The sequence below is a fragment of the Aquarana catesbeiana genome, linkage group LG06 (assembly GCF_042186555.1).
Source record: "Aquarana catesbeiana isolate 2022-GZ linkage group LG06, ASM4218655v1, whole genome shotgun sequence".
Lineage (NCBI taxonomy): Eukaryota > Metazoa > Chordata > Amphibia > Anura > Ranidae > Aquarana > Aquarana catesbeiana.
In genome coordinates, this window is record NC_133329.1 from 66890430 (window position 1) to 66905126 (window position 14697).

The window sequence follows — 14697 nt, forward strand, 5'->3', positions numbered from 1 at the left end:
AAGACTCTGACCACTTTCGCCATGATCTTGGCCTTTCGGATATTGGGGTTGGGTAAGGCCCATACTTTCCGTCATAGTCGGACTTCCTCATGATGTCGACCATCTCCAACATCTCCCCAAAGGACATTTTTGTGGCCTTAAAATGTCTCCTTCTGGATCGGGACGTGTCCGGATCCGGGCTTTCCTCCTCCTCCTCCTCGTTCCTGCAATTAGCACGCACCTGCTGTGACTCCGCCATGTGCTCTTCCCCCACTGCGCCGAACGAAAAGGGGCGGGGAATAGAATAGAAAGACATCCGGGCGGGCGGAGTTTACACGCATGCGCAGTGTGTATAAAGCGTAACACGCGTGCGTATTACGTACGATCTGTGAGCAGAGGAAGGAGCATTGGACGCGCCGATCGTAAGAATGAAGGTAAGAGGCAAACTTGTGCCTATACTGCTTCTACATTGAGGCCTATATTGTACGAAGATTAGGAGAGTTTTGTCTGACATTAGGCTTTGTCTTGTGTTGGGTCTTGCAGTGAACATGGATATGCTACTGAAAAGATAATGACTTCATGTCAGTATTCGTAGATATGCTAAGGGAGCTGCCCTGTCTGTGGGAGATTACCCACCCCCATTTCAAGAACCAAGCAAAGAGGAAGGCAGCACTGGAGCAATTGTGTGAATTGTGAAGTAGGTGATCCCCACGGCAGACATCACCTATTTAAAGATATTAATTGGTTGCCTGAGGAGTACATATCGGAGGGAGCGCAAGAAAGTCCTGGATTCGCAGAGATCCGGAGCAGCAGATGACATATATGTCCCCAGGATGTTGTACTACGACAGGCTGCATTTTCTGGCAGGCCAGACTGAACCCAGGCATCCCTCTCCAGTCTTCCTTCCACGCTTCCTTCCCCCTGGCTGAGGCTTCTGACGCCCAACCTGGGCCTTCCAGGCCACATGTGGAGGAGCCCAGATTGAGCCAGGTATAGCATTCCTTTTAAATATTTCTGCTTGTCCAATCAATGATGTTAACTAGATGTTAGTTGGGAGTACTAATTTAGGATTGTGATTGATGAAGCAAAAACTAAAACCATGTCCCTTTTTCATACACAGGGAAGTCTCAGCCAGGAGGTGGCCGGGCCGAGCCGGCTGGCTGATATCAAGGTCCCTCCACCCCCCCTGAAAAGAGAAAGTGGCAGTAGGAGGAGTGCCCTAGAGGAGGCTGCTATAGGATTCTTTTGGAGGGCTACAGAGGTCCTGGGAGCACGACAGACCGTGGAGGAGGACATTGCTGCTGTCATTGCATATAAAATGCAGAGGATGTAGGAGGGCCAACAAGTCATGTGTGAGGCCCTCATATTGGAGGCTCTTGAGAAAGGTATGAGGGGCCAAATGACAGCTCAGACACACCTTTGCGATGGTCCTCCTCCTCCTCCTGCAGGTCCTCCTCCTCCTCCTCCCTCTCCTCCAGGTCCTCCCAGTCCTCCTCCAGGTCCTCCCAGTCCTCCTCCTCCTCCAGGTCCTACTCCTCCTCCTGCCACATCTCCAACTGCACAGCCACAGCCGGGAAGGAAGCGTGGAAGGAAGACCAGACAGTGATTGCCCTGGGTTCAGTCTGGTCGTCCAAAAAATGCAGCCTCTTGTGGTACCACAGCCTGGGGACACAGATGTCATCTGCTGCTATCCGGATCTCTGCGAATTCTGGACCAGACTGCCCTCCCTTACATATGGACTCCTCAGGCCACCAATTTTGATGTTGAAGAATTGATGTCTGCCGTGGGGGTCCCAGGCTTCGCTAATTTCTCCTGTTTCTCCAGTGTTGCCTTCCTCTTTGTTTGGTTCTGAGCCCTTAATAAATGATTTTTGTTTAGAATTATACTCTCCTATGTGTTTTACTTCAAAAAGGACAGTTTGTTTGTGAGGATTCAGGTACATTTCAAATATACAATGTGAAATGAACAAGAGACACCAACAACAAACAATCTCCTTGAGATTAAATAATAAAAGATATCAATGGGTTGGTGTAACTTGACATACAAAACACAGACAAAAATATTTGGGAGTAAAAATAAAAATAACATTGAACAAAGATCAGCCTTTGAAAAAATCCAAACATTAAAGAAAAAAAAAGGCTTAATATCCAAAAAAAAAATAAAAAAAAAATAATATAAAACTGTCAGATGTGACAACTAATAACAATATATTCAGGGAATCCCAATAAAAAAACACAAATAAAAGTTTGTGAGAAGTGTGTGTGAATATGAGCAGCAAAACTACTTAATTCTTGGCACATTATAAAGAAGAAGAGAGTGCGCTGTATTAAACCATTTTTAACATTGCAGCGTGACGAAAGTGCTGTATCCATTGTGAACGCTAAGTTTACCAGAATGAGCTGTCCCGTCTCTGAATTTTTTCTGAGCATGCGTGGCACTTTGTGCGTCGGAACAGGCCACACACGGTCAGAATTGACGCGATCGGATTTTGTTGTCGGAAAATTTTATCTCCTGCTGTCCAACTTTGTGTGTCGGAAAATCCGATGGAAAATGTCCGATGGAGCCCACACACGGTCGGAATTTCCGACAACACGCTCCGATCGGACATTTTCCATCGGAAAATCCGACCGTGTGTACGGGGCATAAGGGTGTCTTCTTAGGGTTTAATTGGAAATGTTGAACTTGGATGGTGTGAGGGAGAGCATGGGATACCCAGAAACTAAAGAACTGGACAATCTGAGGACTCCCTAGATCCATATCTTGCTGAACTGAACAAAGAGAACGTCCCACAGAATCTCTATGCTAACAGTGATTATGACTTCTCCCAGAGACAAAAGATGCACTCACAGTCAAGTTGTGTGTGTTCTATAGTTTCTGTGGGGACTTTATTCACTGAGAGTGCTGAGTTTAAATATTAGTAACTGATTTGGAATTTGCATTTGTTAAAGCCTCACTGCCCCAAAAATCTTTATTCAACCTTACCAAATATGTAACTATGTTGAAACAACAAGATGTGTCAAAAGATCTAAAAGAATGAGCCTCCTTACCCTTGGGAGATTGGCTCGAGGAATTGTCTGGAAAATCCATTTTGCCATTTTGGACCGAGATACAGAAAAACCCTTTATGGCCTCATCAGGCAAAACAAAGAATGAGTCTGCTTTTCTGAGGCTGTGGCCACAAAGTAAACCCTCACAGCTCTCATAACATCTAAACATAGGAGAGCTGCCTCTTTTGGGCCTTTAGAAGAAGGATATAGGGAGGGTCAAATAATATCCCCATTTAAATGGAAACCAGACACCACCTTTGGCAAAAAGAAAGCATTCGGACTTAACACCACCTTGTACTTATGTAACACCAAGAAGGGTTCCCTACAGGACAGGGCAGCCAGCTCTAAAACCTGTCTGCAGGAAGTGAAAGCCACTAGAAAAAAACACCTTACAGGTAAGATCTGTCAAAGGAATATCCCAGATTGGTTCAAAGAGCTGATTTGTAGGACTGAAACTACCAAAGGAGGGTCCCGCGGTTTCGCTGGTGTCTGATAATGTGAGGCGATATGAGCAATCCCTTGAACAAAAGTCTTCAGTGAATGAGAGGCTAGGGGTCTCTGAAACAGAATGGCCAATATCTGACCTTTGAAAGTTCTCAAGGCCACTTTTTGATCCAGTGCTGACCCGGCTTTCTACCTTGACACTTGCTTAGTGACCCATAGAATATTGTCAAGGGTAGAAGTTCTTCTGTTCACACCAATGGAAATACGTTTTCCAGGTATGATGGCATACCATACATAATCTAAAGTAAAAGCAGTATAGCGCAACATAAGATATAAACAATTAAATGTCACAGAAAATGTTGAAGATATTCCTGTACTCTGTCAGATTTCTTTATTAAAATACCCCACCATAAAATACACTTACAAAATCGTAATATCAATGGCGCTTTTAAGAAATCACCAGCCAGCTCACTACCTCATGCGGCGCGATCCCGGCGTGAAGTCACAAACTCGGCTCCTCCCTAGATGTGTTGCACCCAATAATTGGGCTACTTCAGTATGCCTACGCGTACGGGCGCCACGCCCTGAGCCTGACATAGATAGCCTGATATATCCTGGCACCAGGTGTTTGCAGAGACCAGCAAATGTCCCCCCCACTGATCACATTGGAAGTGCTCCTTCATTGTGAAGGGGACCAAGGACCCAGCTTAGAAGGTCTTGAGGACCAAGACTTGCTGCAAAAGGAATTGCCTGGTTTAGTCTAGATACTAAACTATACTAGGTATAGTATACTAGGTACTGTAGATGCTATAGATACTATATACTGTAGATACTATACTAGGTACTGTAGATGCCTGGGAGGAATTAAAGGACAACCTTTTCTACCCCGAGGGACTTGGCTTACACATAGGGACCCCTCATCATCTTCTTTCTGGGCAGAAGAGTAATCTTTCCACCTGTAACCTTTCTGATGCAAGCATTCAAAGACTCTCCAAAGAGTCATTAACCTTTGCAAACCAACATTTTAGCCAGAGGATTCTCAACATTTGTACAGACAGAAGTACAATTATGCCTGTACACATGGTCGGATATTGATCGGACATTCCGACAACAAAATCGATTGTTTTTTTTCCGACGGATGTTGGCTCAAACTTGTCTTGCATACACACAGTTGCAAAAAGTTGTCGGAAAATCCGATCGTTCTGAACGCGGTGACGTAAAACACGTACGTCGGGACTATAGACGGGGCAATAGCCAATAGCTTTCGTCTCTTAAAGCGGGGGTTCACCCACACCGCCAAAAAAAAAAATATTAAAAGCCAGCAGCTACAAATACTGCAGCTGCTGACTTTTAATACATGGCCACTTACCTGTCCCGGGGTCCAGCGATGTCGGCAGGGGACGCCGAGAACCCGCTCGGTTCTCGGCAGCTGCCGCCGCCATCCTAGGGGAGGGAATCAGGAAGTGAAGCGTTGCGGCTTCACTTCCCGGTTCCCTACTGCGCATGCGCGAGTCGCGCTGCGTGTCCCTAGTGGTCTCCGCTCTCTGCTGGGAGCTGTGTGTTCCCAGCAGACAGCGCGGTGGGGACGGGAAGAGGCATAGACTCCCATGGGAGTCTATGCCGGAAGTGGGTGCAAATACCTGTCTTAGACAGGTATCTGCACCCCCCTCCCCCCTGAAAGGTGCCAAATGTGACACCGGAGGGGGGGAGGGTTCCAAAAAGCAGAAGTTCCATTTTTGAGTGGAACTCCGCTTTAATTTATTCTGAGCATGTGTGGCACTTTGTCTGTCGGATTTGTCTACACAAGATCGGAATTTAAAGGATCAGATTTTGTTGTCGGAAAATTTTATAGCATGCTCTCAAACTTTGTGTGTCAGAAATTCCGATGGAAATAGTCCGATGGAGCCCACACACAGACGGAATTTCCGACAACAAGCTCCGATCACACATATTCCGTTGGAAAGTCCGACCGTGTGTACAGGGCATAAGAGATAATTGACGGAGCCCGTCGCTCATTTTGTCCAAAAATTGTGACAAAAAATAACTGAAAAAACTCACCATGCCTCTTACTAACTTGGACTTTGTACTTTCCAAAAAAGGGTAATTTGGGGGTATTTGTACTGTCCTGGCTTTTTTGGGCCTCAAGAAATGAGATGGGCTGGGATATTTTCACCAAAGAAATACATTTTGGCCCAAATTTTTGAAAAAAGATTGTGTATTTGCAAAATGTTATAACAGACATGAAGAAAAATGCAGAGTTTTTAAAATAATTGCAGGTTTTTACATTTATTTAGCAAAAAATAAAAGACCCAGTGGTGAATAAATACCACCACAAGAAAGTTCTATTTGTGTGAAGAAAAATGATAAAATTTCATATGGGTACAGAGTTGTATGACTGAGTAATTGTCATTCAAAAAGTGACAACGCTGAAAGCTGAAAATTGGTCTGGGCAGGAAGGGAGTGAAAGTATTTAAGTGGACAAAGTTTATCTAAACCCATACAAAGAACGTCTCTCATTTGCTCCCTTTTGGTCTGTTAAATAACCAGTTGAACTGTTGTGTTTTTGCACCTAATAAACAGATAAAACAAATCAGTTGATCCTTACATACTACTACAGTAAATAGTAATATGAGGGAGATGAATTACAAATGCTTGGTGAGATGGCACATCACCCCCGATAAAGCGCATAAAATTCAAAAGGAAAACTCACAATGCTGTTGGCGAGGGTGCAAAGAGATTGGGACGTCGGCCCATATTTGGTCGCAATGTCCGGAAATCAAAAAATTTTGGGAAGAAATTAGGCAAATAATAGGAGAAATAACTAACATAAAACTCCTAGACGACCCATGGAGTTGCCTACTCCATGGGACAAATATCCCGAACAAACAATACCTGAAAAGTTTATTGCCGCCACTTCTAAATGCAGCCAAAAGTCTTATCCCCAGACATTGGAAGGAATCAGTGAGACCCACAATGGGGAGTTGGTGCAATAAAGTTAATGAGACCCAAAATTTAGAGTACTTGAGGTATAGTGATGGGGATGGCTTGGTCACCTACGAGGAAAAATGGCAAGAATGGGATAAATTCAAACAAACGATGAGATATGCAGAAGCTATGGGAGCATAGGGAGTAGCAGAATGTAGGCACCAAGGGAAGAGGAGAAAAATTAGAGGCAGCTGACAACCCAACCCGAATTAAGAAGAGCAATTGAGAGAAAGGCCCAAAAAAAGCGACTGGTAGAAAGGGGAGATGAGGGGGGGGGGGAGAGGGGAGGGAGGGATACGTGGGAAGGTGGGTTGGGGAAAAGATAGATGTTTATACAAGACATAATCCTTGATAGGTATATAGAAAGGGGAAAGGGAAGACTGCAGGGGAAAAAAAAAAAAAAGCTACTATGATGTAACTGCGAGGGAAATAAATGAACGGAAAAGTTGATTAAAGTACCTCAAAATAACAAAAACTGAAGTAGCTAAAAAAATAAAAATAAATAAATAATAATAAAAAAAAATCAGTTGATCCTGCCATAAATTCAGATCTGTAATGTGCTTTCTGCAGGCTTATATCTGAGACAAACCACTTACCACTGGGAGGGGTGCTTACAATTATCAGCTTTAATTATTTATGTAAAACCTTTATCCCAAAAGAAAAAAAAACAGTTTGTTGTGGCTGCTTTACGTTTCACTTTGTTAGCATGTCTAAATCTGCTAGTACATATAACACTCCCCAGCCCTAGAGTTGCCACCTCATCCCTTTAAAACCGAACACCTTTGAATTACACAGGTTCTGAGGCTAATTAAATGCAGATAAGGCACCAAGTGAGTTTAATTACTACCTTAATCAGCCACAGAACCTGTGTAATTAATATGTGTTCGGGTTTAAAGGGATGAGGTGGCAACTATACCCAGCCCCCCCCCCTTTAAGTGACAATGCTGCTGTCCAAATGTGCTTCATGTGCTCCTTCATCCAGAGTGGGGGGTGCACTAATACAGGAAGTGTGTTACTGTCCAGATCACAGGTGAAAACTGATAAAAAAGCCTAAAGAAAGACTAATGCAGCCACCACATCTAAGGATTTGTAAGCTGCAATATATTACTTTTTGATTTGGGTATTCACCCAAAAAATTGAACTAGGGTGGCACAGTGGTATAGTGGGTAGCACTCTCACCTAGCAGTAAGAAGGGTCACTGGTTCGAATCCCAACCACGACACTACCTGCCTGGAGTTTGCATGTTCTCCCTGTGCCTGCGTGGGTTTCCTCCCACACTCCAAAGACATACAGGTAGGTTAATTGGATCCTGTCTAAATTGTCCCTATTATGTATGAATGTGAGTTAGGGACCTTAGATTGTAAGCTCCTTGAGGGTAGAGACTGATGTGAATGAATGTACAATGTATATGTAAAGCGCTGCATAAATTGACAGCGCTATATAAGTACCTGAAATAAAATAATAATAAAATAATAAACTTCTGGTTCCTCCCCCCCTCCGGTGTCACATTTGGCACCTTTTGGGGGTGGGGGTGTCTAATACTGTACAGGTATTTCCTCCCACTTGTTCCCACTTCTGGCGATAGATCGCCAGAAATTCTGCGGTCAGCGACGCCATGTCCGGCCCCTCCTCCACCCCCCCCCCCCTGCTGCTGTCTTCTGGGAGGCACACAGGCCCCAGAAGACAGCATCTTGCATGCGCAGTAGGGAACCAGGCTGTGAAGCCACAAGGCTTCACTTCCTGATTCCCTTACTGAAGATGCCGACGCCTCCACCCGATAGCCGAGGGATGGGTCGGCTCTGTGTGAGGGCATTGCGGGCGCCCTGGACAGGTAAGTGTCCTAATATTAAAAGTCAGCAGCTGCTGTATTTGTAGTTGCTGACTTTTAATTTTTAATTTTTTGGGGGCGAAACTCCGCTTTAAGATTTAGTTTGGTGCTTAAAATGCCCCAATTTTTCCTCAATCATGTGCCAATCAACATAAGAATTATGAAGTGACCAATTTTTTACTTGCAAGTGCAAATGCTAAATACAAACAACCTACTAAATAAAGTGCTGAGTACTGGTTAGATCATATGCTGTAGACCAGGGATATGCAATTAGCGGACCTCCAGCTGTTACAGAACTACAATTCCCATGATGCATAGCAAGACTCTGACAGCCACAAGCATGACACCCAGGCAGAGGCATGATGCTAATTGCATATCCATGCTGTAGACTATATTCAGGCAGTGAGATCAAAGGTTTGAGTGTTTTTCTACAAAAAGGGAATGTTGTCACCTTAGGACAGGAAGTGTGTTACTGGCAGGATCATCACTGTAAGATAAAAGGCAAAAAGCCTAAAAAAAATAAATGCCACCATATCCAAAGTCAGGGAAGCTGCAATTTATTACATTTTTTGTTCCTGGGTTTAGCTACAAATACTGCAGCTGCTGACTTTTAATTGGACACTTACCTGTCCCAGGGTCCAGCGATGCGGGGGATCGAAGCCCCGCTCGTCTCCCCCTCCGTTCAGCGGCGCCGGCATTGCAACTGTGGGTGCCGAGCTGTGGCTTCACAGCCTGGCACCCACTGCGCATGCGCGAGCGGCGCAGCGCGCCGTGATTGGCCGCTCAGTCACCTGGGACCTGTAATGTTGATTGACAGGAGGGAGGGAGCAGAGCCGAGTCCTTCCTGTGCCGAGGGGGAAGTGATGTCACCAGCCCAGGCACTGGAAGAGGCAGACTACGAGGGACCTCCTAGCAACAGGCATTTAGAGGTAAGTAAAAAAAAACATTTCCAATTTTTTTTTTTTTTTTTTTTAGGCACAGTCATGGATTTTTTTTTTTTAGGGTGGAACACCACTTTAATATGCTGTTTGTGTATTCCAGCTAAACCTCAGATGGTGGAGCCTATAGAGATCACTATGGGGGATTCCGGTTGTGTTCTCTTCACCCTCAATCTACAGAAGTTTTACCCGGAAAATATTGAAATAGAATGGACATGTGAATATAAAGATAAAAAGTCCAAAATACCATGCAACAACAAATTTAAAAAATATGAAGATCTCACACATGATGTCACCAGTGTTTGCAGCATTAATATGTTTATGTATGTATTTGATGATCTGCAGACCAAAGTCTCTGTAACATGGAAACACGAATCTATGGAAGAACCGGAGACCAGAACACTGACTATAAGAGGTAAGGAAGAGAATATATCAAAGACCATAAATATTTTAATTCAGGATATATATATTTAATTCAATATATAGCTATTGTTTTTATAAACAATAAAACCAAATGTGTGAAAGAAATTTTTATTTTAAAGGATAACTCAGTTTTCTTGGAAAAAATAGCGCTAATAAGAAAAAACGTATAACATATACAATCTCTGTACAATCCATATCATAATATAATATTATTAAAACGATCTTTCCTTTTTAATCTGCAATTTTCTATAAAATGCAATATGACAACCTGGAGGAGTTCTGTACACAGATGTAAAGAACATAGGGTTGCCACCTGTCCCTTTTTTCCTCTGGACAGTCCGGTTTTTCAATCATCTGTCCGGATTTCAACCTATCAGAAACCCGGACACATTATTCTACAATCTACACGGAGAAGGGGCGATGTCAGGAACCTGCTTCCTCTCCTCGGTCCCATCGGCAGCCCCGTAAATAGCAAAAGATTGTTGGAGTCTGTGGAGCTTCTCTGTATTTCCACTCACTGCCTCTAGGGGTCCCCTGAGCACTCCTTGTGGCTGTACTCACTGAAAAAAGAGGGACACGCCCCCCTCAGTCTCGGCTCAGCCACGCCCCTCAGTCTCGGCTCAGCCACGCCCCCTCAGTCTCGGCTCAGCCACGCCCCCTCCCACCCGTATGTAGCAGAGAATGACCCGAGTCTGCATGGAAGTCCAGCATGTCTATTTCAATGTGTTATACAAATGCTTAATGTGAAGGGGGAGGGGTGGCTGCATGGAAATGTCTGGGGATCTGTATTGCTATGGTGTCTGCATAGTAGGGTTGCCACCTTTTCTTCAAGCCAAACCCGAACACTTTAGCGGCGCACAGCAATTTTTTATTTTAATTATTATACACTATAGGATTGTACCTGGGACACCTTTGGGCGCTCCAAAGAGAATATTGATGCAGTACACATAGTGCCCCCTCACCCTCCTATCAGGCCCTGTTTTGAGCCACATTCCTGTATGAATAATGTGTTCGGATTTCAGGCGGACTGAAACCTGGACACATGGTTCAAAACCCGGACTGTCCGGGTGAATCCCGGACAGGTGGCAACCCTACTGCATAGCTGTAGTTTTGTGGCATTATTGCAGTGATACATTCCCCCTTCTGTATACAGACTCCATAGTGATACAGCCTCTTCACCCCCATCAATGTGCTCAGCTTTGATTGGAAGACTGCAGGGAGAGGAGGATCTGACACCAACAATGGGATTTATTTTAGTTACAGCAATGAAGTTTTTTTGTTTTTAGTTGCTGATGGCAAAGGTAGGACATATTATACTCTGACAGCAGCCACTGGGCTTACTGTAGGTGCAAACTGACTGCAATGGCCAACAAACTGTAATGAAAGTGTTTCAAGCTCACAGGTCAGGACTTAAGGTGACCATACACTACACAATCTTCTTGTACAATCAGCTTTTAATCTGCCAAGAATTATATAGTGTAAGGGCCTGCATATTGTATTTAAAGATTGTAAAATCAGATTGTGTAATGTATGGCCACCTAAACCCTTACAGACCCCTTTTACCTAGATTAAGGCTTACCTGTAGGTGCAAGAAATATCTCCTAAACCTACATGGTTTAGGAGATATTTGCAAAAGACAGGCACCGACAACGGCACGCAGGCGCACTGAGCGTGCCGTTTCTAGCGGTGATCACGCCATTAGTGGCGGCTCCTGCACGCATGTGCGGGAGTGATGTCTTTGCAGCTCCGGCAAATCACAGCGCCAGAGCCGCGATACCCGGAAGGAAGATGGACGCTTCGTGGAAGAGGGGACAGCCGTGACATCACAGGCTCCTGTGTCAGGTAAAGGACACATAATGGGCTACTATGCGATGCACAGTAGCCCATTATGCTTTACCTTTGCAGGGAAACAAAGAGGAAGTAAACCCATCAGTTCCTCTTTAAGCCCCTGTTGGGAGAAGCACATTGAAGAAGTAGGAGAGGGTCCGTTCCTACATTTTGGCTTTGTGAGTTTGCACTACTTGCAATAAAGCTTGTTGAATATTAAAACAGACTTTCAGCTTAAGCCCGGGTTCACACTACAATGGGCTGCGGATCACACAGGAGCGCTGTGCGTCCCTGTTCCCCGTTTCAGGGACGAATCAGGGCCGATTCTATGCCTGAATTCGGCCCTGAAATGGAGCCAAAGACGCACAGCGTTTTTGTGCAGTGCACTCCGCAGCCGCCCCGAAGAAATGTAAACCGGCTCCATAGGGAGCCAGTCACATTCTCCTGCTATGTGAATTAGATGTGCGGAAACGCACATCTAATTCGCATAGGTGTGAACCCGGGCTAAATGTCATGTTACGCTGCCTCTTCCCCCCCCTCTTACAAATACAAATAACAGCTTTTGAGGTGCAGAAAAGTATACGTTGCTTTGTGTTTTTTAAATTATTATTGTATTTGTCCCAAAGTTTGTGTGTCTTAAAGTGGAACAAAATTTCTGTCATTACATGCTGCGAGCAGCGGGATTTTATTCAATTGCAGAAGAGACGTGCAATTTCTCTTCTACAATAAAATACACCTACCTGCTTGCTCACAGCAATCCATGGAATGTTGGCTGAGCTGCACATGCACAGCTCAGCTTACAGCAGCCGCCCTGATCGTGTGTGCCAGGATGAGGAGCTTTTGTGTATGAAGTAATGCAAAAATGATTGTGCTGAGTCTGTGAGACTCTTACTTGTGGCACAGCAATCAAAGCATATTTTATTGTTAAAAGAATGCTTTTGTTTTACTTAAAGTGGAAGTAAACCCATCCATAAAACAGTTTAATTTCCGGCACGTGCCGGAAATGTAACACTCCCATTGGTTGTGCTCTCAACCAAACTGTCAAACCATCCAATGGCTGGTGTCATAACTGATCACATGTGCAGCATCATGGCAGTTGTAGATTAAACAGATGCAGAGATGGCAGCTTCCTTGGCTGAAAATGATAGGGGGGTTTACTTACACTTTAACCATGTCCTGTTAAGCCTCCTGCTGTCAATTTGGCCACACCCAATGTTCACCGCTACCATAGTTGCCAACAGTCCAGATTTTCCCGGGACATTCACGATTTTGGGACCCCCGTCCCGATTTAATCTTGTCCCAATTGTTTTCCTGATTTTTTTAGGTTTGTCCCGAGAAAATCGGCTTCTCTTTTCAGTGTACAAATAGAAAATTCTATTGTACACTGAAGCCTATTGGCTACAGGGATTGGCGACCCCTCCCTCCTCTCCACTGAACACAAGGAAATGTTCAGTCGCCGCCGCCGCCAACCCTCCGCTCTGCTTCCCCCTCCCCCCGTGTCACCACCATACCTGCACCCCCCTCTCCCCCCATGTCACCACCATACCTGTTTCCCCCCTCCCCCGTGTCACCACCATACCTGTTTCCCCCCTCCCCCCGTGTCACCACCATACCTGTTCCCCCCCCGTGTCACCACCATACCTGCACCCCCCTCTCCCTCGTGTCACCACCATACCTGTTTCCCCCCTCCCCCCATGTCACCCCCATACCTGTTTCCCCCCTCCCCCGTGTCACCACCATACCTGCTTCCCCCCTCCCCCCGTGTCACCACTATAGCCTGCAACCCGTCCCCCCATATCACCGCCATACCTGCAGCCCCTTCCCCCCTATATCACCACCATACCTGCCCCCCTCCCCCATGTCATCACCATACCTGTTCCCCCCATGTCGCTACTATACCTGCACCCCCTCCCCCCATATCGCCACCATACTTGCAGCCCCCCCCCCCCCCATGTTACCACTATACCTGCCTCCCTTCCCCATGTCATCACCATACCTGTTCCCCCTCATGTCACCACCATGCCTGCACCCCCTCCCCCATGTTAACACCATGCCTGCACCCGCCTCCCCCCCATGACAACACCATGCCTGCATCCCCCTCCCCCCATGCCTGCACCCCCTCCCCCAAGTCATCACCATGCCTGCACCCCCTCCCCCAAGTCATCACCATGCCTGCACCCCCTCCGGCCTAGTCACCCCCATGCCTGCACCCCCCAGGTTACCATCATGCCTGCACCCCCAAATCACCACCTCTTCCCAAGTCAGCCTGTAACACCCCAAGTCACCATGCCTCCACCCACACACCTCTCTCCCCTTGTCACCACTCTTGAGGAGATGTAGCTAGACTGTAGCCAACACTCCATCTGAAGCCAACACTCCGCTGGGGGCACTGATTAGAGGCACTCTGCTGGGGACACCTGATGTAAGAGGCACTCCGCTGGGGATCACCTGATGTAAGAGGCACTCCGCTGGGGACATCTGATGTAAGAGGCACTCCGCTGGGGACACCTGATGTAAGAGGCACTCCACTGGGGACACATGATGTAAGGAGGCACTCTGCTGGGGCACCTGATGTCAGGACAGACTCTGCTGGGGGAACCTGATGGCATCTGGTGGCAGGCGACGTAGCAGGTGACACGCTCAGTGGTCCCACTGGTTCTGCATTGTGGTGAGTTGAATGATTTCATTTTATATTACAATGTAATAATAGAAATAATGCGCTTCAATCATCCTGACACCATAACAACCATGGTGGCGGGATGATTGAAGCGCCAACACCAGGTGTTTGGAGTATCTTTATCTGCTGATGGTTAAACTCTGGAATACACATTGCTATTGTGGTGTAGGATCTGGGTCTGCTGTCCCTGCATCCCTCTCCCTCTACCTCCCTTTCCCTCTGCATCCCTCATTCATCTCAGACTCTAACCACTCTCCATTTTAGCCACGCCCATGTAAGCCACGCCCACTATTTTGCATCAAGCACACCCATTTTTCCTTTTCTCTACGCTATGCCTACTAATGCATGCCACGCCCCCTAATTATAGTCTGACTCCGCCTACAGCCAAAAAAGTGTCCCGATTTTTTTTTTTACAATGTTGGCAACTATGCGCTACATGCGCCACATTACCAGGGCCGCTGATAAGCCAGTACAACTGGCCCTGTTGTACCGGGCCTGGCCACCAGGGGGGGCCCGAGCAATCTGAACAGATTGCAGAAGAAAAAAAAAA

At 46.0% G+C, this 14697-nt stretch overlaps 1 protein-coding gene across 1 annotated transcript in view; it reads left to right on the forward strand.

The window, feature by feature from the left end:
• The window catches only part of LOC141148577 (uncharacterized), a 129530-nt gene that overhangs the window by 101281 nt on the left and 13552 nt on the right, over nt 1-14697 (forward strand). The window contains exon 8 of the mRNA XM_073636139.1: nt 9324-9635. Coding sequence (XP_073492240.1) covers nt 9324-9635 — 312 coding nt within the window. The remainder of the gene's footprint in view (nt 1-9323; nt 9636-14697) is intronic.